The following is a 24,441-nucleotide window of genomic DNA, read 5'->3' as shown; positions in this document are numbered from 1 at the left end:
TAAAAAAAAAACGCAAAGAAAAATCATAGAATCTCTACAGTGTGGAATTAAAGCATTAGGCCCATCAAGTCCACACTGACCCACCGAACAGCATCCCTCCCAGACCCAACTCCTCCCCATCACCCTGCATTTCCCATAGATAATCCACATCGTGTCCAGGGACATGCAGGCTACGGCAATTTAGCATGGCCAATCCATTTAACCCGCACATCTTTGGACTGCACAAGGAAACCTGAGCACACAGAGGAAACCCACACAGAAACGGGGAGAATGTACAAACTCCACAAAGACAATCGCCCAATGGTGGAAATGAACCCAGATTCCTGGTGCTGTGAGACAGCAGTGCTAACCAGTGAGCCATTGTGCCACCCAAGACACTATTAAAGATTAAAAGGCATATTTTACTACAGAAAACACAACAGGTTTATTTCATATGTTATTCACACTTTTTTTTCTTTTTGTATACAGCATATACAAATAAATGAATATAACATTACTCCATCTTAATTGCCAAGGAGTCAGGTGGCAGACCTGATTAAACACAAGATAAAAATGGTCCAGCAACAATTCCTATTTCAGGAAATATCAGTAAAATACCTAGTGGTTTTGTTCCATTTGTTATCAATGCTAATTTTAAATTTCTTGATCTGCATTTTCACCCAAACTCCACTTCTCAAGCTAAAACCAGAGTACAATCTCACAAAGCGACCTCCTTTACACAACAAATAAACAGTTGCCATGGAAACTAGGGCTGTGCCAAAACCAACCTACTGGCTTTATGTATACAGTAGGTTAACAGCCAAACATGGCCAAAATGATCTTTCCTGATGATACACTTTTTGCAGTTCTTGGAAGATATAAATACTGCCAAACAATTTGAAAAATGGCAAGTCAAGTGCCACTGTACCACTTAATATCAGATTGAAAAAGCGAGATGATGTAGCAGGGAAAAAACTGCACAAATTAATATAAAATACTCAAAATATGGAAGCTTTATAGCATTGAATAATTTAAATTCACTGATGCTTTAGTTCATTAAAAAACATCTGACTGCACAGCCCTAATACAAACAACTTTTATCTCTTCAATGCTAAGGACATCACGTGCAAAGGTCTCAAGATAAATAATTTCAGATTGTTCCAAATCCACAAGCCATTCTGTTTATACAAAATACTGACTTTCGAGGATCAAAATACAATGCACAATCTTTTATCTTTCAGGAACTGAATATACAAAGCATATTTCAAAATATTTCCAGAGGAAAAGAATACAAATAACTGTTAATTACACACATATGGTTACAATTCTGCCTGCAAATGTCATCAGGAAATGTACATAAGGCCTCCTGTAAAATGTACATCATCTATTTGTAGTGTTACAACCTTATGTTCAAATGAAAAAAATTGACAATATCATACATACTTCCACGTACATTTAGGTAAGACAATTCCAAAATACAGTATTCTTCTGTACAAAAAAGATCATGTCACTTTTAAGAGATGGACAGAACATCTGGTTTCCATGGTAACTACATGTTTTAGTCCAAACTTTTCAATTTGACTACAAACAACTTTTACTTACACATTACACCTGCAAAGTTTTCAAAAATTACCATATTAACAGAATTTCAACAGTTACACTTATAAACAGAACCTACTGTCCTAATTGATAAAAGAAGACAAGTTTAATTTTTAAGCCATATAAAGATACAATTTTTAAAAAATCTTGATTAAAAGAAATTTACATTATACAACACTATGCTAGGGCAAAGGAGTAAGTGAATATATACTAAAATGCAAACTTTTTTGAAGGGTAAAAGACATTTTAACATTTACAGCATCAGGTTTACAAATGTACAACTGTACAACCAAACTATGCATTACTAAGTTAGTCAAGCATGTAATTAAACACAAACAATAAATCTTAATTTTTCAAACTGTAAACTTACATCTATAAATTGCAAAGTCTACACGTATACACTACATATTTATAGCAAAACAAAGTCTACTTAATTAATTTTGCATGCGTTATGGTGAGCTATCAAGCTTACTCTTCAATGGCCCCTTAATATTCAAATCTGCTCAAGATCGCCAAATCCTTAAATCGAGAAAGTAAAACTATAAACACCACACCTTCATAAACGTTCTTAATTTAGGTATGCAAAAATACAAATTCCCCTCAACTCTTTGCAAAATAGACTGAAAAGCCAAATCTAGCAAAAAAAAACTTTTCAGACAATTTGTATATTTAGGTATGTGTACCATCATGATTCCTTACTGCCCCCTTGTACAATAGTTAAATACATATGTATGTACAACACTTCTATACAGCACTGAAATAGAAAATTGGGGCAGTGTTTCATTCAAAAAATAAAACCTATTGAGTATTGACATCTCCAAGTAAACATCTGGAGTTACATTACACATCAGCCTGTCATTTAAACCTTCCCTGAATTACAATTTTAACAGACCATAACTGTTGTGCTATTTCAATACTGTTGCAAAAAATAACTTGCTGAAACACAACTTAACTTTAATTAAATAACAAACATTGTTTAATGTGGTATTTCAAGCAGCTTCTCCTCAAAGTTTAAATCTACTGGACCTGAGAACTTTGATATGCACAACTACTTAAAATTATCAGAGTGATTAATTTACAGACTAAAAACTCTTTGCTCTTTCCAAGATTTATTTTACAAAACACAAATTAGTTTGATAATATTACATTAAAGTCATATATTCTATATTTTGCTACTGGTTTTTGAATAAACTTCCAGCAAAGGTACTTTAAGGAGAAACAAAATGCATACAAACTTGGGGCATATTTATTTGTGGAAGTAGAGTTGTTTGGTAAAATACACAATTCATAATTAATGGAAAAAGAAAAAGACATTTTAAATAATTAAAAGTTAAGTTGTGTTGGAAGTCTATCTGATCTGGCACACCCAATATTTAAGCAGAATAGCTTTCAACAGTTTTTCTGTGTACATCAATTAATTTACAACATTCCATTTGGTGGTCCCCCAATTGGCCCCAGATCAGTGCTGTTCTTCATGTAATATTTTTCCAGTTTGGCCAAGATATGTTTTCCATAAGTGTATTTCCGCAGGGTTGTAATGTGAGGTCGAATCTGCATACAAACAAAAAGGAAAAAAAAATTGGAAATTTCTTTTAAAGTAATTCATTAATGATTGTGATTGCATTAAAGGGAAGTGCTTACTTTGGGTTCAAACATTAAATTTACCTCTTTTGTTAATTTTAACGGAGATTAACTGTGTTTATAGTTGCATCTTTCTTTTAAGATTAAATGAAAAATAAACTCCATCCTCTATTCGAAGGAAGAATACAGAATTAGAAAACAAAGTGAGGTTTAGCCTTTGAAGATTCTATAATGATTTGCAAGGCTTGTTCATTCTAACAGAATGGTGCCTTGATTATAGGAACACAATTTAAGCAATGTCCTCTTCAAATAATCAGCCTACACTGCCTACTCTTTGTCCAGGCAGTCAAATAATTGCAAGAACAGAAACTGCTGGAGCAACTAAGCATCCGTGGACCTAAAGCAGAGTTACTGTCTTTAATCTTGTGATCTTTCTTCAGAATAGCTCTGAAGAAGGGTTAGCAAGTTTTGTAGCTCAGGTTGAGGTTCGCTCGCTGAGCTAGGTGGTTTGTTTTCGGACATTTTGTCACCATATTGGGTAACATCTGGACGCTCACTGAAGATGTTACCTGGTATGGTGATGAAACATCTGAAAATCAACTTTCCAGTTCACCAAGCAAACCTACATCTTAAGAAATGGGACTAGACTCAAGACATTAACTCTGCTTTGGTAGCCACACACGCAGATGACAAGCAACACGAGTTCGACTGGGACAACACTACTATTATAGGACAAGCCAAACAGAGAACAGCCAGGGAATTCCTAGAGGTATGGCACTCATCCACAGATTCTATCAACAAACACATCAACCTAGACCCAATATACCGGCCACTGCAGCGGACAGCTCGAACTGACAACCGGAAGCGGCAGAGACAAACCACAGAGGAAACAACATAGAAGCGCTTCACAGGAGGCTCCCCAAGCACTGAAGATATCACCTAGACAGGGGACGAAACGTCTGCAACACAAATTCCCAGCTTGGTAAACAGAACCACAACAACTCTGCTTTCTCTCTAAATGCTAAGTTTCTCCAGCAATTTTTGTTTTTGTTTCAGATTTCCAGTATCCACAATCCTGTTTTATTTTAGTAAAATAATTAACTCATTATATTGGTGACAATTTGTATTTTGCTACTTTAGCCATTGGGCTTGTGCATTAAATAGCAGTTAACTTCAGAGTTGTGCAACAATAAAATATACCTTATGCATAATAATTTTACGCTGTGCGGGTTCTGCTACATCAATCATTTTCTGAACGACATAGTTGGCGTATTGATCTTTCATCATCGTGTATAAGGCACTATGGGGACCATCGTTCTGGCAGCAGATCTCATCAATCAGTAAAGCACGTTCAGCACGAGAGGCATGGGTGACACACTTCTCAACAACATTGCTGAAAAACAGGATTAATCAGTATCACAAAGTGATGGGATTCTTATATCCTTATTTTATGGCATGCAGAATAGAGAAAAACATATATCACCAAAAAAATTTAAATTACAGTGGAAAATAGGGGAATATTTAATAAAAAATGTCTAAGATACACTTGCACAATTTAACCTTACTTTGGCTGTACGTTTACAAGACCATCAGCTCGAACCGCTTGTATTTGTTAAAACCTTTTGTTCAAGGAGAATTACTCAATTCTTGGGGAGGCAATGACTGTTGCAGTATTATCACCAGAGTTATTAATCCAGAAACTTAATTTTCTGGTAACTCAAGTTCAAATTCCACTATGGCCGATGGTGGAATCTGAACTTTAAAATAATCTGGAATTAAGAATTTATTGATGACCATGAAACCATTGTCGATTGTTGTAAAAACCCATCTGGTTCACTAACATCCTTCAAGGAAGGAAATGTGCCATCGTCACCTGGTTTGGTAGGGCTTACATTTGACTCCACACCCACAGCAACGTAGCTGACTCTCAACTGTTCTGAAATGGCCTAGCAAGCCACTGAGTTCAAAGTCAACTAGGCATGGGCAGTAAATGCTAGCTAGCCAGTGATGCTCATGTTCCACGAGTGAATAAAAAATAAATCTATCCTCAATTAAAGGAAGGAACACTTTTCTAATATTAATATGGCTCAGAAGCAAACTTCTACAGGAAATGCAAATTCTTATACCTGGCAAATTTATGCTGACTTAGAGCAAGAACCTTTCCCCTTATCTCAGCAACAATCTTACTCTTATCTTCAGCACGCCCATGCTCCAAAACATGCTGGATGACATAATTTCCGTATTGATCCTAATTACACAAAAAAAAGGAACTTTAGAAATAAATAGAGAAAATTTCTAGTGTCACTTAATTTTAAACAAATTTTATTCTTTGCTCACTAATAAATATTTTATAAGAACAAATCAGAGGATGACATTTCTCAAGTAGTGCAACACCTTTTCCATAATAGTGGCCTGAGAGAAGGTTAAAAAGAATAATTCCTAAGATTTCTGAACTCATATAGTCTTAAAAGAACTGCATATTTACTTCACAGCAGCACAAGTTTGCAACTGACTGAGTAAGAAAACAGTGAAAGAGCTGCAATAGACATCTATTGATAGGTTAGAGAGGACCAGGTGTCATACTTAAATCAGAACATATAACAATACAGTGCAGAACAGGCCCTTTGGCCCTCAATGTTGCACCGACCAGTGGACTATTCTCAGCTCACCCCCTACACTATCCCATCATCATCATCCACGTGCGTATCCAAGGATTGTTTAAATCTCCCTAATGTGGTTGAGTTAACTACATTGGCAGGTAGGGTATTCCACACTTTTACCACTCTCTGAGAACCTGCCTCAGATATCTGTCTTAAGTCTATCAGCCCTCAATTTGTAGTTATGCCCCCTTGCACAAGCTGACATCATCCTAGCAAAAAAAGATTTTCACTGTCTACCCTAATTCTCTGATCATCTTGTATGCCTCTATTAAATCCCCTCTTAGCCTTCTTCTCTCCAATAAGAACAGACCCAAGTCTCTCAGCCTTTCCTCACAAGACCTTCCCTCCACACCAGGCAATATCCTGGTAAATCTCCTCTGCATCTTTTCCAATGCTTCCAACACCCTTCCTGAAATATGGCGGCCAGAACTGTACATAATATTCCAAGTGCGGCCATACTAGCGTTTTGTATAGTTGCAGCACGATATTGCAGCTCCGGAACTCAATCCCTCTACCAATGAAACCTAACACACCGTATGCCTTCTTAACAGCACTATCAACCTGGGTGGCAACTTTCAGGGATCTATATATATGGACACCAAGATCTCTCTGCACATCCACACTACCAAAAATCTTTCCACTGACCCAGAATCACCTCACATTTAGCTGCATTGAACATTTACCATCTCTCAGCCCAATTCTGCAGTTTATCCAAGTCCCCCTGCAACCTGTAATGTTTTTCCAAACTGTCCACTATTCTACCGACTTTAGTGTCACCTGCAAATTTACTAATCCATCCACCAATGCCTGCGCCTAAGTCATTTATAAAAATGACAAACAGCAGTGGTCCCAAAACAGATCCTTGTGGCACACCACTAGTAACTGGACTCCACGCTGAATATTTTCCATCAACCACCACTCATTGCTTTCTTTCAGAAAGCCAGTTTCTAATCCAAACTGCTAAATTACCCCCGATCCCATGCCTCTGCATTTTCTCCAACAGCCTACCATGTGGAACCTTATCAAAGGCTTTACTGAAGTCCATATATACCACGTCAATTACCTTACCCTCATCAACATACTTGGTCACCACCTCAAAAAACTCAGATTTATCATATATGACCTGCCCTGGATGAAACCATGTTGACTATCTGAAATCAAATCGTTGCTTGCTAGATGATTATTAATCCTATCTCTTCTGATCTTTCCAAAACCTTTCCTACAACAGAAGTAAGGCTCACTGGTCTATAATTACCTGGGTCATCTCTACTGCCCTTCTTGAACAAAGGCACATTTGCAATCCTCCAGTCCTCTGGTACTAAACCTGTAGACAATGACAACTCAAATATCAAAGCCAAAGGCTCTGCTATCTCCTCCCTAGCTTCCCAAAGAATCCTCGGATACACCCCATCCGGCCCAGGGAACTTGTCTACTTTCATTCCTTCGTAACTAACCTCAATCCATTCTAATCTAATATCTCGTATCTCATTCTTCTCCTTTACAATATTCTCCTTTTCCTGAGTGAAAACCGATGAGAAACGTTCACTTAGCACCTCTCCAATCTCCAAAGGGTTCACATCAATTTCCCACTTGTTCAAAGTAGTTTGTCACAGAATAAAAAGAAAATTAAAATGCTTTTGAAGAAGAGTTAAAAATCTCACAACACCAGGTTATAGTTCCAACAGGTTTATTTGGGTGTATAAGATTTTGAAACGCTGCTCCTCCATCAGGTAGAAGTGCTCTGAAAGCTTGCACTTCCAAATAAACCTGTTGGGCTATAACCTATTGTGTGATTTTTAACTTTGTCCACCCCAGTCCAACACAGGAACCTCCACATTATGGCTACACAAGAACTGGAATAGACTAGATGAGCCAGTGGCTTTACTCGGATGGAAAGACTCTGAAATACATTGCTGGCTCGTTAAGCATGTTGACTTTATATATATCTTCAGGGAGGAGCTGTACTCAGTTTATGGCTGGGACTGATATAGTTGGATTAAGAGTCAACGCTTGTGCTGTCAATATTAGCTCAGGCAATTACGAATGGCTGTGGAAGGCAAAAATGAATTTTTGAAACGTTATTGTTTAAAACATCCTTGATTGGGTTTGTGTTTTTCTTTGCTTTGTGCTGCTGTCAGGATATCACATGTCTGCAGAAGTTCGAAAGGGTTCAATAATGATATTCCAAATCTTTCCTTATCATTTTAACTTGCTTGCAAAACAATTGTTGTTATTTGTATGAAATTTGTGTTACAGTGCCCACTTAAGGGTTCCAAATTTTCATTCTCCAAAACTAAATTAAGATGTAACATATCGCAGGAAGCTATATTTTGCATTATTTTAGGATGTATATATTAAAGAGTCTTCCTTACTTTTCATGAACCGTTTCCCTCAATTTTCTTTGTTGTTTTTTTCCTCTAAGCTCTATTTAATAATTCTAGATTAGTCATTTCCTTGTTCTGTATTAATTTTTATTTATGCAACCATCTTGTGCATTCCATTTAGATTTATTAGATTCCCTACAGTGTGGAAACAGGCCCTTTGGCCCAACAACACCGGCCCGCCGAAGAGTAACCCACCCAGACCCATTTCTGTCTGACTAATGCATCTAACACTATGAACATTTTAGCATGGCCAATTCATCTGACCTGCATATCCTTGGAATGTGGGAGGAAACCGGAGCACCTGGAGGAAACCCACGTAAACATTGGGAGAATACGCAAACTCCACATAGACAGTTGCCCAAGGCTGGAGTCGAACCTGGGACCCTGGCGCTGTGAGGCAGCAGTGCCGGCCTTTTGTTTGCACTTCCCCAGTAACTAAAGTGTGTTAAGTCCCAGAGTGGGTAAGCAGAACATGCTCTGAGCAATTCTGTTAAAGATTAATATAGATATATACCCATACTACAAGTGCATGTCTAAGTCAAAACTAAAATGTGCATATATGTTAGCAAATTATTACTGATCATGTTTTAAGCATTGTATATTGTGTATTTTCCTTTTTCTTAAAATCACTTACTTCGTTTCTTAAAAGATGACTGGCACCATGTCACGGTGAGCACTCTGCACAGGTAAGCAGACAGTTTGAGTTAAAGACAATGGATGGATGATGTCGGTGGTGATTATAAGTAGTGCATGTTATGTCAGAAAGTGCAAAATACAAGGCTCCCTTTCCTAAACACAAATGTGTTCAGTATGCTGTACATATTGTAATGCAAATGGCAGAAATCCTATGCAGTACACGTACAATTATAACCAAGGCCATGGTTTGTTGTTTTTAACACAGATACATAATTAATATTAAAGAACGTGATCCTCAGAACTGATCAACAACAATTAATAAAAATAATTGAAAAATGAGAATAAAATTTAATTTGCCATCAATATTCAGATTCCAAATGAACAGAACTGTAGAATATGATCTCAAAACATTGACTAGGATTCCAAAATCCTATGCTATTGAAGCAAAATTCGATTATTTTGTCAGCCTTGTTTATAATGAAAGGTATAGATTGAATGGATTCATGCTGTATTTTGGTCATCTATTATTTGTTCACCTTACCTGCACTAACTGCTCAGTGTGTTGATGCAATTCCTCCAGGATTGGAAGAGTTTGATCAGGAGTACAGTGCTCCAAAATACGCTGAATAACCCGACAACCATAAGGATGAGTTGACAAAACAAAAACCTGGAATTTATCACAAAATAATCATAAGTTCCTGAGGAAACAAGACTTTGCTGTTAGGGGGGAAAAAAATTAAAATTTTAGAAATTAGATAATTACTTCATGAAACCGCCTTTAAGATAACAGGGAAAAACAACAGTCCAGGACAGAGTTAATTCAGGGAAATAATGAAGAAGAAGCATAGACGTGAAATATTAACTCCGCTTCTCCCCGCCAGAAGTATTTCCAGGATTTTCTGTTTTTATTTATGACGTCTCTCCATTACAGTGTCTGTACTTCAAATGTATTGTGTGTAAAATACTACTACAGGACATGCATGCACTTTGTTTCTCAAATGCTTCCTCAACTTCATCTAAATCCAGTTTATCATTTGTGATTTGACATTATTCACTTTATAGTAATGTTCTACTAGATCATCCAACCCTAACCATTATTCAAATCTCATTCTGTTACAATTGTATGGGCAAGGCAAAGTGTTTCTTTAGAACCTATTCTATTCATTGATAAAAGCAGTACAGTATATAAAAGATTCACAGTCCTCAAAGTAGAAAAGTTAGTTGGCAAGAAGGGATACATCCTAAATTAGTGAGGAAAGTACAGTTGAAAATTTCAGAGGCTCAGATCACAACTTTCCAATCCTCCAAGGAATGAGACGGTGTTGGGAAAAGGGGAGGGAGAGGGATACAGACACACAGACAGAGATTGGGGGGGGGGTGGAGAAGAGAGGTGGTGGTGGTGATTGAGTGCGCGACAGGGAGGAGCAGGCGAGCAACTCAGAGGGCGGGCGTGCAACAGGGAGAAAGCATCAGAGACAGACAGACAGCGCGTGTGAGACAGACAGAAATCACGACAGAGACAGACAGCGACAGATTCAGAGACAGCTGCCCAAGGACTGGAGAACTACAAACGTCACACCTTTCCTCAATAAAAGGAAACATAAATCTTTCAATTACAAACCTGCCGGCTTAATGCAAGGGCTACGAAAATCTCTATAGTTAACTATTAATGACAAAATTAATCAGCCATTTGAAAAGTTATGGCTAAAAAAAAGTCAAAATTAAACAAATTCATCCTGAAGGCAAATTATGCTTGATTAGCATGATTAAGGTCCCTGTCAAAATAACAGATGGGGCTGAAGTGGGTGCCATCATTGATGCTATGGCTATGGACTTTTAAAAGGTATTTGGTAGCAAGTTCTGCAAATAACAGACTTTATAGCAAAATTAAAACCTGCCAGATTGAAGGACAGTAGCAACATGAATACTGCTTTTTAAAGGACATAAGGTAGAGTAATGATAACTGCTCATTTTTAGGTGGAGAAACAGAGAGACTGGTGTTCTCCACTGCTCTGCTTGATGTGAACTATTGGCCTGATTTTGAATATAATGAGTATAAATTTGAAGTTTGCAGAAGATACAAACTTGTGAACTAAGCATTTATACGAAGAAGGCTTATGCCCGAAACGTCAATTCTCCTGTTCCTTTGATGCTGCCTGACCTGCTGCGCTTTTCCAGCGACACATTTTTCAGCTCTGATCTCCAGCATCTGCAGTCCTCACTTTCTCCTAATTTATACGATGGATGAAATTTAACATGGAGAAAAGTTAATTATAAATTTTGGTAGGAAGTATGAAGAGCAGCAATATGAACGGAATGGTAAGTTTAATGCTGCAGGAACAGTTGGGCTTTATATATCTATTTCATTATTTCTTTGAAGGTGAAAGGAGAAGTGGAATCCCTGGCTTTATCAACAGACGAACAGAGTATTAAAAAAATGAAACAAAGAACTGAGGATGCTGGAAATTTGAAACATGAACAGAAATTGTGGGAGAAAATCAGCAGGTCTTGCAACATCTTTGGGGAGAAAACAGAGTTAACCTTTCAAGTTCAGTGTTCTGATGAAGAGTAACCAGGCACAAAACGTTAATTATGTTTTCTCCCCAGTGTTATTGCCAAGCCTGGTGAGCTTCTCCAGCAATTTGTTTGGCATATAAAAAAGAATATTATGTTAAGCTTTTAAGCAAACTAAAATTGATCTGAATTTACATAACGCCTTCATGACATGCCAAAGCATTTAACAGTTGATGAACTACTTTTGAAGTGTACTACTGCAATGTGGGAAAAGCAAGGCTAATGTGCACACACCAAGTTCCCACAAACAGCAATGCAATGATGACTAGATATTCAGTTTTGATGTTGACTGAGACACAAAATATTGATCAGCTCACTGGGGATAACTCCTGGCAACACAGTACCATGCAATATCTTACATCCACCTCAGAGGGGAGATGGAAAAACTCAGAAGGCTTGAGAGTATCTGTAGAAAGAGAGAAGTTTCTCCCGCATTGCATTTGTTTCAGATTTACGGAATTCACAGTATTTTATTTTATTTAGAGGGCAAATGGGCCTTGGTTTAACGTCTCATCAACAAGACAGCACTTCTGACAAAGGAACACCTATTCTCTAGTGCATAGGAGTACCAGGCTTGATTCTCCTCATATAATTCAGGAATGGGACTTAATTTGAAACAATTTCCTGACTCAGAGATGGAAGTATGACCAATTATGTCAAGTGAAGTATTGACTTGGCCTTAGCTGAAATAGCATCTTGAATTCCGGACACTGTGTTTACATATGGAGCATCTGTCTTTACCAAGAATGTAGATGTAGGCTAGGCCATGGTAAGACAGTAAAGCACTTAAAGGGTTCAAAATTGAAAAGGAACCAGTCTCGGAAAGTACACCAGTACTTCAAGTGGAAAACTGGGACCAGAAGTTGTATCTAAGCATTTAAACAAAATTCATTCATGGGATGTTGGGTGTTGCTGGTTTGGCCAGCATTTATTACTCAGAGGGTAGTTCACGGTCAACCACATTGCTGAGTGTGTGGAGGCACACAGAGAGTATACCAGGGAAAGATGGCAGATTTCCTTCCTTAAAAGGACATCAGCAAACCAAATGGATTTGTACAACAATTGACAGCAGTTACATGGTCACCATTAGGCTATATTACAGTTAAAACTTACAGTTTTTTTAAAAAAAAATTGGATTTAAATTAGAGGTACGAGAGAGGGGACTGGAGAATTGTTCAAAAAAGGTTTCAAGGATAAGCGCAACAATTACACAATTAACTTCAACTTCAGTGGGGGAGAAGCTTCTAGAAACAATGATTAGAAGTAGAGAAAGGTATAGACAGAGAATAGAAAGAGCCAGTTTAGATTTCCAAAGAGAAACTTGTATTTAACTAACTTGCCAAAATGTTTTGAAGTGACAAAAGGAAGTGTTAATGAGGGGAATGTTGTTGATAAGATGCATATGGACTTTCAAAAGATATTCAAATACAGTGACACACAACAGACTGAGAAAAGAATCATGACTCATGGATACAAAATTGGCTTCTAAGAAGCAGACAGTAATCATCATTGGATATTTTGCAGGCAGGAATGAATGGTAGGACCCAGAGAAGTACCAATGATCAGAAGGACCTTAGTGTGCATGCTCACTGGTCCCTTACAGTATCAGGAGAGGTGGATAAAATGGTGATGAAGGTATGTGTTATACTTGAGTTTATTAGCTGAGGAGGGAGGTTATGCTGGAACTGTATGAAACGTTAATTAGGCTAGAAACAGACAGTGCAGTTCTGGAATCTGCATTATAGGAGAGGTGTGGAGTGAATACAGAGGAGATTTACCAGGATGTTGTCTAATTTTGAGAGCTTTCACTTATAAAGCCAGATTGGACAGACTGGGGCTGTTCTCCTTATTTCAAAGGTTGTTTTCATTCAGTTTATCCTTCTATGATTTGTGACACTCTACCAAAATGATGGGAAAAGAGTTATTCTGATTTGATCTTGCATTGTGACTGAGGTGGGAGGCATTACTGGCAATGTCAGCATTTATTACCCATCCCCAATGACCTGGACGGGTCGTGGCAAAGAGCTTTCTTGAACCATTATTATTCATGTGGTATAGGACATGTTGTTAGGATCACAGCAAATGAGATTCCTAACTGGAATAACGTTTTCAAAAATTTGCTCTTAGGAGCAATCTTGGAATTGCTAAATCACAGGAAGCTGTCTTTCAGCGTCTTTTGTGCACACTCGCTCTATGCAACAGCAACCTGCCCAGTTCATTCCCTTGTCCTTTTCCTGCAGAACAGCAAATTTGTTCTTATCAAGTGTTTTATAATTCCTCTTTCAAATCCATGACACAGTCTGGCACCACAACAATGTTAAGCAATGCATTCCAGATCCTAACTACCTGGTGTGTGAAAAAATGTTTTTCACATCACTGTTGGTTCTTTTGCCAACACTTTAATTTTGTGTTCTCTGGCTCTAAGCCCTTTGATTAATAGAAATAGTTTCCCATAATCTACTCTTAGGCCACTCATGATTTTGACACATCCATCAAATCTACTTTCAACACTCTCTTCTCTCAGTAGAACAACTCTGCTTCCTCTTAAATCAATACCTCGAGCAAATCTTTTCTGCGCCCTTTTAAAGCCTATACACCCTTCCCAGTATGAATACAATACTGCATCTGAGGCTGAATCAGAGTCTACATAATGGGTTAGCATAACATATGAGCCCTTGTACAGTATACACCTACTTATAAAGGCAAAGCTATGTCTTTTTAACCACTTCCTCATGTTGCCCTGTCATCTTCAAAGATTTGTGCATACATGTATCGCTAAGTCTTGCACTTCCCCCAAGCCCTTCAGAATTGTACTCTTTCCTCATTCTTACAAAAATATACGTCAAACTTCTCCATATTGAATTTCATTTGTCACAAGTCTATCAATATCCTACTCAGACTTCATAATGTTTGCAAGTTTTGTGTTATCTGTTAATTTTTAGATTATATCCTGCCATGTCAAGATGTTAATATAGATCAAGAAATGCAGTGATTCTAATGCTATATCCCAGGGAGCCCCCCCCCAATGTATACCTTCCCCCAGTCTAGAAATTAACTGTTTACCACCAGGTCAATTTTATACCAAAGTTGTCATTTCGGCTTATTTCGTCGAGTTCAACTTTGCTATCAAGTCTACTTACGTGGCACTTTATCAAAAGCTTTTTTGAAACTCCATATGCACATCAGCAGTCACTTAACTTGTCAAAAACTGAATCTAGTTGTTGAACATAATTTCACATGAGCAAATCCAAGCTGACTTTCCTTAATTATTCCACTGTTAACGTTTAATTCTGCACTGGGTTATTGTCTGTAAGTTTTTGCATCAATGTGGTTAAACATGCATACTTGAATTGTTATGTTTATCCTTACATCCTTTTTCCAATAAGGGTGTGATTTATAATTTTGTCAGTCCTCTGGCACCCTTCTCATATTCAAGGATGAGTCAGAAATTATGTCCATTCCCCTTGCAATGTTCAGCCTCACTTCCCTCAGTATCCTTGGATGGATCCCAGCTGGTCCTGCTACAGCCTGCTTTTCCAACATTTCTATTGTCAGTTTTTAGCCCACGCAGTTCACAATGACTTCTGCATCATCATCATCATTGTTGAAGACAGATGCAAAGGACTCACTAATGCATGAGTAGATCCTTCGTTTGCTCTCTAATTTGCCTTACCCATCCTCTTTCTATTCTGTTCTTATTTATGTATCTATAGAACAATTTTAGATTCCTTTTTGCTACCAGTTTCATTGCCTGCCTGATTTCATTTTCCATTTCTCCTCCAAACTTTTTCAGCCTGGTTCTCATTTGTCCTATTAACCTGATGTTTGTGTCACATCCTATTTTCATGCTTCGCGTTGCTGTCTAGCCCGGTCATCTACAATGAGAAGTTTCCCAATACATTTTCTAATTCCACTGAAAAAAAGCCATTTTACTCCACAGCTCAATACCTGGAACTGCATGCAATTGCGAAGTATTAGAGAAGTTTGGTAATGCCACCATCATTCTCAAGTATAAAACTGCACATTTGAAATTACATTTTCCAATCATAGATGAAATAGTTTTCAATGTGGTATGGTTTCCTTGCTTATGAGGTTGGCAACTGTGGGCATAAAGCAACAAAAAGTGCTCACCTGTCCTTTAAAAGCATCAATAATGAACTGGAGTGATTGAGGTTGTACACACTCTATGCACTTTTGAACAACGTGGTTTCCATTTTGGTCCTTAACACATTTTAAAACGTGACCATCCAGCTCCTTTACCATATCATTCTGCATTGAGGAGAGAACTGTTAAAACCTACAAATTTAATTCATTGAAAAAACACTGAAACAATAATATTTCTGCACAATTATTTTATTCAATTTTCTATTAATAATTAATGTATAGAAAAATCTATTCAAACTTACAATTACCTGCTGGTCTGCTGATATGGATTCTAATGCCTTCTGAATAACACGACAACCATACATCTGTAGGGCCAAGGGTAAAACATGGCCACGAATTCGCTGAGCTAAAGCTAGTTTCTGATCCAAGCTTCCAAACTGAAAATATTAAAATAAATCAATTAAGTCTCAAGTCAAGCTAAAATATACAAGTTTGGCCCCTATATCTCAAAGGGCTGCAATGCTTTCTACCTCCACAGCAGTTGCACATCATGGGTCAAGTCCAGTGAAAGCATGGATGAAATAACAGTTGTTTATTGCAATTTGGATCTGTTGCTGACTTATTTATTCAACCAAATCAGGTGCATTAAGTGCAAATATAACTGGACTAAAAACAAGAACATGGTTGCTGTTGTTGAAGACAAGCTGTCACAACTCTTTGTATGAGGCATCTGCAGAATAATGCCATTCCAGAATTTCAATTAAACATTTAAAAATACTACAGTTGACTGATGTTTGCAGTCTCACCTGAATTCACAATTCTTTAGCAGTTTGTACCAGCTTACAGGAGCTGAATATGGCCCTGGTTTGGCTTCATAAGCAGCTGGTAGTATTTGAAGCATACAAATACTTGACAATAACCACCTGCAACAAGAAAAGCCCAGCTATCTCTTTCTGAGATTCAATGGCACCATAGACACTCCGTCCTTCACCGTCAACATGGTGGGTCACCATTGCCCAGAAGGTTAACTGGGTCAGTCACACGAACAACATGAGTTCATGCGAATATGATGAACAAGGTGGGGAAGCAAGTCCTGTGTCACCAAAGCTCACTTCCTCTTCCCTCAGTCTCTTCATTATAAACAAATCTCAAGTCAAACAGTGCAGACCATTTGCCCGGCTGAATGTCCCAATATCATGTAGTCAAGTTAAAGTCACCCAAGATACATCAGTTTCTTTATTGCTTGCTCTTTTATTGCTCCCCATCACTAACATACTATGACTACAATATGTATAAATTATAGAATGCACTGCAACAACTCAGTAAGGTTACTATGATAGCACCACCTGCAATATCTACCATTGAGGAGAGAAAGAGCAGCAATATTGTGGGAACATTCTGAATTGGATATTTGTCACTATTTCATCATCACTGACCAAAGGATCTGAAGTGTCCAATGTAACATACCACTCAAAGATGGGAAAAAGGTCTCATAAGTTTTTCAGTACAACAAAAGATGCGCCACAAATCTGGTCTCCCTAGCATATGACTTGTTCTCAGGATATGGCAAATATTTCACGATATAACTATGCCCAGCTTCAAACCAACTTACTTGCTAACCTTTCCTTCTACTACAGCTGGTGTGCTATAGGGTTTGTGCCTTTTCATTAAGTAGGGAATGATGCACATGGGAGAGGTTGCACTTGTGATGTAGGATGGTGATGCACATTCTCAGAGGTAGCTCTCTTGCATTGAAGATGTGTGTCTAATTTTCATGTAACGTATCAGAAAATATAATTACCTCAAAGAATTTTTGTATTACATAATTTCCAAATACATCGGTCATTAACTGATATGCTGCTTGCAGGATCTCACTGAAAACCATCTGGCGTTCAGCAGGCGTGGCTCGCTCTAATTTTTGCTGGATGAATCTGTCAATTCCAAAAAGGAAAATCAAGTTAGCTTTATACTTGATAGCGTTTTAAAATGATTTTGTAAAAAATGCAGTTATTGTTCATCCCAATACAAAATAGAGTTCTTTCCATAACTGAGATACCCAGTTTATTTGGTTACTGTCCCAAATAAATACACTCTTGTTCTCAAACTGGAGGACAGAACAGTTCTTTGTACTATCACCAATGAAGTACATAGCTTTCTTTGAACTTTTGACTGTGGGAAGTAAGCTTCGCAAAAAGCAAACACACAAACTTCTTAGATAATAAGGTAGGCAAAGGAGATAAGGAATACAGGTATACAAGTCACTGAAAACAACAAGACAGTTTACTGAGGGCATTTAAAAACAAACCAAGCATTGCTGCTCATTTCTAGAAAATCATAACTGAAAAGCAGACCAGGGGTATTCAAAAGACTGGAATTTATATAGCACATTTCACAACCACATGTCAAAAGTGCTTTACAGTCAATGAAGTGTCTTTTAATTGTAGTCAATGTTGTCATATAGGAAACATGACAACGAATTCGCACTGAATTGTGTTATTTGATAATGGCCAATCATCTGTTTTGTGATATTTTGAGAGATAAAAGACTGGCTGGAACACCAGAGATAAGCTCCCAGCTCTTCTTCAAAATAACGCAACAGGATCTTTCAATTTCACTCTGAGCCGGCATATGAAATCTTATTCTGATGTTTCATCCAGAAGACAGTATATCTGACCGTGCAGCAACTCCTTAGCACTAACGTGCAACACAAGTCTTGATTTTTATGCTCAAGCTCTGAAATAAAATTTCAATCCAGAAATTTGCAATTCCGAGGTAACTTGAAGTACTGTAAACAAGTTCTGATCTTCACATTATTAAAAACTGTATAAAAGCATTGGATAAAGTACAAAGATGATTCACAAGGGTGATACCAGAACTGAAAACTAATTGAAAGACTAAATAGACAAAGTATAAGGCTGATCGAGATAATCAATAAATCTGTTTAAGCAAGCATTAGACAATTATTTCAATTTATGGAACACATGAAAATCAGAGGTTGTAAACAATGATGATCATTGAAAAAGATGGGGTTGGTACACTTTCCTTTATTGGTCAGAGCATTGCGTATAGGCCTTGGGAGGTCATGTCGCAGCTGTACAGGACATTGGTTAGGTCACTTTTGGAATACTACATGCAATTCTGGTCTTTTTCCTATCAGAAAGATGTTGTGAAACTTGAAAGGGTTCAGTAAAGATTTACAAGGATGTTGCCATGGTTGGAGGATTTGAGCTATAAGGAGAGGTTGAATAGGCTAGGACTGTTTTCCCTGGAGCGTCAGAGGCTGAGGGGCTACCTTATAGAGGTTTATAAAATCATGAGAAGCATGGATAAGAGAAATAGACAACGTTCCTGGGGGTGGGGAGTCCAGAATTAGAAGGCATAGATTTATGGTGAGAGGGGAAAGACATAAAAGGGAACTAAGGGACAACTTTTTCACACAGAAGGTGGCGGGCTTATGGAATGAGCTGCCTGAGGAAATGGTGGAGGTTGGTACAATTACAGCATTTAAAAGGCATTTGGATGGATATTTGAAGAGGAAAGGTTTAGAGGAATGCAGGCCAAGTGCTGGCAAACGGGACTAGAATAGGGTTAGGATATCTGGTCAGCAGGGACAAAGGGTCTATTTCTGTGCTGTACATCTGTAGGAATCTAAATCCAATTAGGAATTCAGGAGAAACATACCACAAGAAAAGGCAGGTGAAGTTAAGTTTCCTTATTCTTCATGAAATGTAGGTGTCTTCAGCAAAGTCACAAAATGCTGTTCATCACGAAATAACCTTGAACTGTGGAGCTTGTTGGGCCTTTTCAACTAGATTGTAGTGGACCTGGAGTAACATGTAGGTCAACTAGGAGAAAGTGAGGACTGCAGATGCTGGAGTACCAGAGTTGAAAAATGTGCTGGAAAAACACAGCAGGCCAGGCAGCATTCTCCTACTCCTTGGATGCTGCCTGGCCTGCTGCGTTTTTCCAGCACCACATTTTTCAACTCACATGTAGGCCAGACTAGGTGAGGATGGTAGATTTGCTTTCCCTAATGTATATTAGGGAATCAGACATTTTTTGGACATCTGGAAATGATTTCATGGTTATTTGTTTTATTTTCAGGTTTTATTAATTCAATTCAATTTTACCACTTGCTGTGATAGGATTTAAACCCATGTCCCATCGCATTGGTCTGGATCTCTGTTCTCTAGTCCAGAGACAATACCATTACATCTCCCCCTAGTAGCAGAAATGTTTAAAAGAATGCTAAATAAGTTTGTTGGAGAGACGAATAGAAAGCAGGTGTGGCGTGTTAAGATGAAGAAGTTGGAAGGAGGCCCAATATGAACTATAAACATCAGCACAGATGAATAGCCTATTTTTTGTGCTTTATGCTTGATTTAGCATTACAATTGTTTTTAAAAAATGAGACAAAAGAATGTTGAACTATATGATTGTATTAATTTAATACTTTTGCTGATCACTTTTTAACTATTTCATCATGGATATGGACATCCCTGCCCAGGCCAACAAGTACCAGAGGACAGTTAAGAGTCAAGCCATTGGATTTGGAGTCACACGTAGGCCAGGGCAGGTAAGGATCGCAGATTGTTTTACCCCCAAAGGACATGAGTGAACCAAATAAATTTTAAGGCAATGGACAGTGTTTGCATGGTTATCATATGGCTTGCTGTTTTTACTCACTTTTCTTTCTAATCCAGATTTTTACTACATTCAAATTTCACTGTCAGTCACAGTGCAATTCAAACCCACATCCCCAAGCCATTAGAGCCCTGAACTACTCACCTAGTGACATTACCACTTTGCCACTGCCTCCTGCGTTCTCACATACATGCACTCACTGAGAATCATGGATCAGAGAATGGTGGGTGGAAGCATGGGACTATACCAAGTAAGGCCACACTAACACAATTGATGGTTGTTGATACCAACTGGTTAAAACAAAATTCATGCTGATAGTATTAAAAACATTGGTTAAGGTTATCAGCATGAATTTAATTTAAAAAAAAGCGATTTCTATAAATTGGTTTACCTGGAGCCATGTTGGTCTTGGGAGAATTCAACTATGTGACCAACCAGGTCACGTAGTTGAAGATTGGGGAACCGGTTGTTTCTGAAGTCTTCCAGCAGCCTGCTTCGACCTGAAGGCATGATGTCAGATCTACTGTAGCGAAGACGTGAAGGAGGAAACAGCTGGCTGCTTGAACTGAACAGACTTGATGAGCTAATCCCACTGCGACTTTTAGCTTCAGCACCAGGGGCTGCAGAGATGAATCGACCACTGCCATTTGTCAGTCCACCTGCAGTAAAAACATATGCTGATGAATGGAAAGAAAAACACACAAGATAGTGCTGCTATATAATGCTCTCACGACCATTCAAATCTTACAATAATGTTTACTAATGTAAAATAGATTTTACAACAGCTTCTTCAAAGATATTTTCCTCATAAAGTTGTACTATTTACCATTAAAGAACATCATGTTCTTACAAGAGAACACAAAACATACTGCATGAATTTAAGATTCCCATTATACTGTACTCGCAAACAGCTATAAAAATTAATATATTGCACTCATATGGAAATAAATTGCAGAGCGCATTCAAAATACAGTACTTGGTATAGTTTAAGTGATACATAGTCTAGCAAGCAAAACGTATGTGTAATGCACCAGAAATAAATACACACCTAATGTTAAAGTGATCAACTTCATCAGCAATACAACTGATATTTTTAAGTGCTTTCTATTTGAAAGACTCTGATAATATATTAAATTTCTTACATGGCAAGAGAGGATTTTCCTTGTTGTGATTCTACTACAATAGCTCACTAGTTTCTCATAGTAAAATCTTGCAGAGTTCTACGTTTACAAACTAGTCACCAGAGCTTAACATTTTCTGCTGACAGAATATGTAGAACTGAGCACAAAACTATCAAAGTTTTGTTAAAATGAGGATATTAGGTTTTCCTTTTTTTAATCCAAGTCAATAGTACCTGAAGGGCACTGTTTTGTGTAAAAATGCTCAACACCAGTAAGTGTTTAAACACTAAAGCATGTTGTTTACTATTACAGGATACAGTCCAGTCATTAAGCCACTGAGCATCTAAATGCTAAATTCCTGGTCGAAACACATTTTTATACATGATTAAATAGCAAACATACCAAGATGAAGACTGGACGAAGACCCATGCGATGAGAGGGATGGAGGTGGTGTCAAAGAGTGACTAGGAGTCTGGCTAGGAAGGGGCATGCCAATTGGACCAGGCGAAGAGGAGAATCCTAGGCCACTGTAGAACTGCTGACCTATTGGAGCCAGACTGCTACTGGGTCGTTTGTACAAATCAGAGCTGGTAGACAATGAATCTCTTCTAGATACACTGCTGCTTCCAGAACCACTAACTGTAAGAATGAAATAGCAAAATAAGTTCCAGGCATGAAGCGAGTAACTGCATATACCTGAACATGTTAACTGCTCACACTGTTTACTCTTAAAAATATACTAATCCATGTCCATGAGTGAAGGCAGGGGTATCTACTATAATTCTATTTTCCATAGTAAGCAGGAAATCTGCTAACCAAGTCAATGATTATTTGATTTATGTCTAACTGAAGCACTTTCAAAGAATGGACATTTTTAAATCAGATTTAGAAGGACTCGATGGATTATGAATAAACAACTGACTGTATGGTCCAAAAATTGCAGTTGTAATAACACTGAAACTCTCAGCATTCACTGTCGTTACAAATGTGAAACTGAAGGACAGCTCTGGCATCCACAGATTTACATTTAAAAGTGGAAATCCATAAGTTGCTGAGAGTGATTCCTTGCTTCTCTCCTGTTACATTGAAATACTTACAGATAGATATCTCTGGAAATCAGATGAAGTGAATTTCCACTTTTCTAAATGACTGACTTAGAAATCTTTACACATTCCAAAGATTCTTGAAAAGGCTAGGATCACTAAACCTTTCAGTGCAGGAAACAGTTGTTGCTTTGCCGCTGACCATGAAAACCACATTAAGAGGAACCATGATACAGATTAGCTTGATAAGAAAAAGAAACCCAAGTACTAATGTGGCTAAGTCAATGACAGTGCAGTATTTAAGTGCAACTAAAACAGTAATTAATAACAAGAGAGATTTTATGAATGGAAGGAATTCTGAACACATGAATCCAGAAAATCTTGCTAGCTAAATGTGTGAAAAAGTAGTATCCTGGGCAGTGTACAATGGCAACCATCCAAAATTATCTGTCTCATATTATTACAAACGAAATGAACTAAACTGCCTAAGCTGATTGGAAAAAGATGAGTTTCTGATTTTTGTGAAAATTGCTGTGATAATGCAAATCTAGACAAAAAACTCAAAAAAGGAATAAGAGGAGGTAATCAAGTCAAACATACAGAACATATTAGATTTATCAATTAGGTGACCTGTGAATTCACTGAAATAATTTAAACAATTTCAAGACGCATCATTGAAATAAAGTGGTTGAAGATAGTGAGATAGGATAGTGAGATTGGGATTAATGAAAAAGGACAAACCTGTAGGTTTTTTCTGCTTACAAAGACATTAATGACTGCAATCTAGGAACATTTAAGCGTACAATACTCAGCGTGCGCATGAACTAAGAAACTGTTTAAATTTATTGTCTCAGGATAACCTTCCACTGCATTTTTCTTTCAACTTTGTATACCATACAACATGACAATGTAATAAAGAATCCATGATATTTCATACACATCTTAAATTTGCTACGTAGTAGAAGCACAAAATCTACCTAAGCAAGCCTTGGTAAAATGGAGCATCATAATGTGACTAGTAACAGGCAATCAAACCAATATCTGGACATGTTGAGGAGCAACAGAACATTTTACACATTTTCTCACATACATACATTTTGGCATTGGACAAGTGTTAAATGTCGTATTTGCATCTCAAATGTGACATATAATTTAACAATAATTTTCAGTTGACATTTACATTAATGTTACAAATATATTTTTAATTAAAATTAATGTTTAAAGTCATTCTACCAATTGATCACTATTACCAATTAGCTGGAACCCCAATTTTCTCCTGCTGATTAGTCAGACATTACAAAGTAGAAATTTGGTGTTTGCCACTAGCTCAAAAGAGAGCAGTTGATTCTGAGTAATTAAGTATAGAAACATACAAATTGTTCAGGAATAGTTTACCTGCTGATCCAAATCCCCCAAGTGCAGAGCCAATAGCAGCACCCAGAGAGTTACTGCTTCCAAAGCCAAGTGATGTGTTGCCTGGCTGACCTGGCCCATGAGAGAACAAAGAACTGCTCTGAGAACTATTTGACAAGGAGCTATTGCCATAAAATGAGTTTGATTGCAAGTTGTTGTTCTGTTGTTGCTGCTGTTGTTGCTGTGTTCCAATTGGACGGAAGAGGCCATTTGCTGCTGCTGCTGCCGCTATATTGCTTGCTGTCCCACTAGCTGAAGCTGCTGCAGCTGTTTAACAGAATCACACAAAAGGGTTAATACACAAAAGAACCGATAATATGACGGACATTCTTCTTCAATTAAACATAAAGTGAAATGCATTTTAACAAAATGGTACCATCGTAATACCAAATTCCAGGAAAATATTTAACATGCAAACTCATAGAAAACTTACCAAACATCAGCAGGAAAAGCTAAATTAGGAAATCTGTACTGTTAGAACAAACTTTCTCACATTGAAAACAACTCCAGTTAAATTAGAAACCTGATCGAATGGCAAATGAGTCCACAAAAATACTATGGCACTCTCCCCAAAGTTGTAAGCAAGGATTTAAGCAGTTTTACTTATTGTGGTGTTGTCAAACTGCAATACCATATTAAGCTCAGTAATTAAGTGACAGCATAGGAATAGAACGTAAAATTACCCACCTTATAGGATCTTCCT

The 24,441-nt window shown here is 37.6% G+C and overlaps 1 protein-coding gene across 12 annotated transcripts in view; it reads right to left on the bottom strand.

The window, feature by feature from the left end:
* Positions 1-396: 396 nt before the first annotated feature.
* LOC140466738 (pumilio homolog 2-like) overlaps positions 397-24,441 on the bottom strand; it is a 127,734-nt gene continuing 103,689 nt past the window's right edge. For 7 of the 12 annotated variants that reach the window (XM_072562281.1, XM_072562291.1, XM_072562309.1 and 4 more), the window contains 10 exons: positions 23,721-24,005; positions 21,685-21,921; positions 20,553-20,820; positions 17,319-17,448; positions 15,820-15,954; positions 15,545-15,682; positions 9,381-9,506; positions 5,286-5,407; positions 4,360-4,552; positions 398-3,129 (listed from right to left, as the gene is read on the bottom strand). In XM_072562281.1, coding sequence (XP_072418382.1) covers positions 2,998-3,129; positions 4,360-4,552; positions 5,286-5,407; positions 9,381-9,506; positions 15,545-15,682; positions 15,820-15,954; positions 17,319-17,448; positions 20,553-20,820; positions 21,685-21,921; positions 23,721-24,005 — 1,766 coding nt within the window. In that variant the 3' untranslated portion in view covers positions 398-2,997. Of the gene's footprint in view, positions 3,130-4,359; positions 4,553-5,285; positions 5,408-8,837; positions 8,882-9,380; positions 9,507-15,544; positions 15,683-15,819; positions 15,955-17,318; positions 17,449-20,552; positions 20,821-21,684; positions 21,922-23,720; positions 24,006-24,441 lie in introns of those variants that run through there. The other 5 variants (XM_072562302.1, XM_072562329.1, XM_072562337.1 and 2 more) reach the window with 3 other exon arrangements.

This window comes from Chiloscyllium punctatum, chromosome 3 (assembly GCF_047496795.1).
Source record: "Chiloscyllium punctatum isolate Juve2018m chromosome 3, sChiPun1.3, whole genome shotgun sequence".
NCBI lineage: Eukaryota > Metazoa > Chordata > Chondrichthyes > Orectolobiformes > Hemiscylliidae > Chiloscyllium > Chiloscyllium punctatum.
This window is presented reverse-complemented; position numbering and strand designations above follow the sequence as displayed.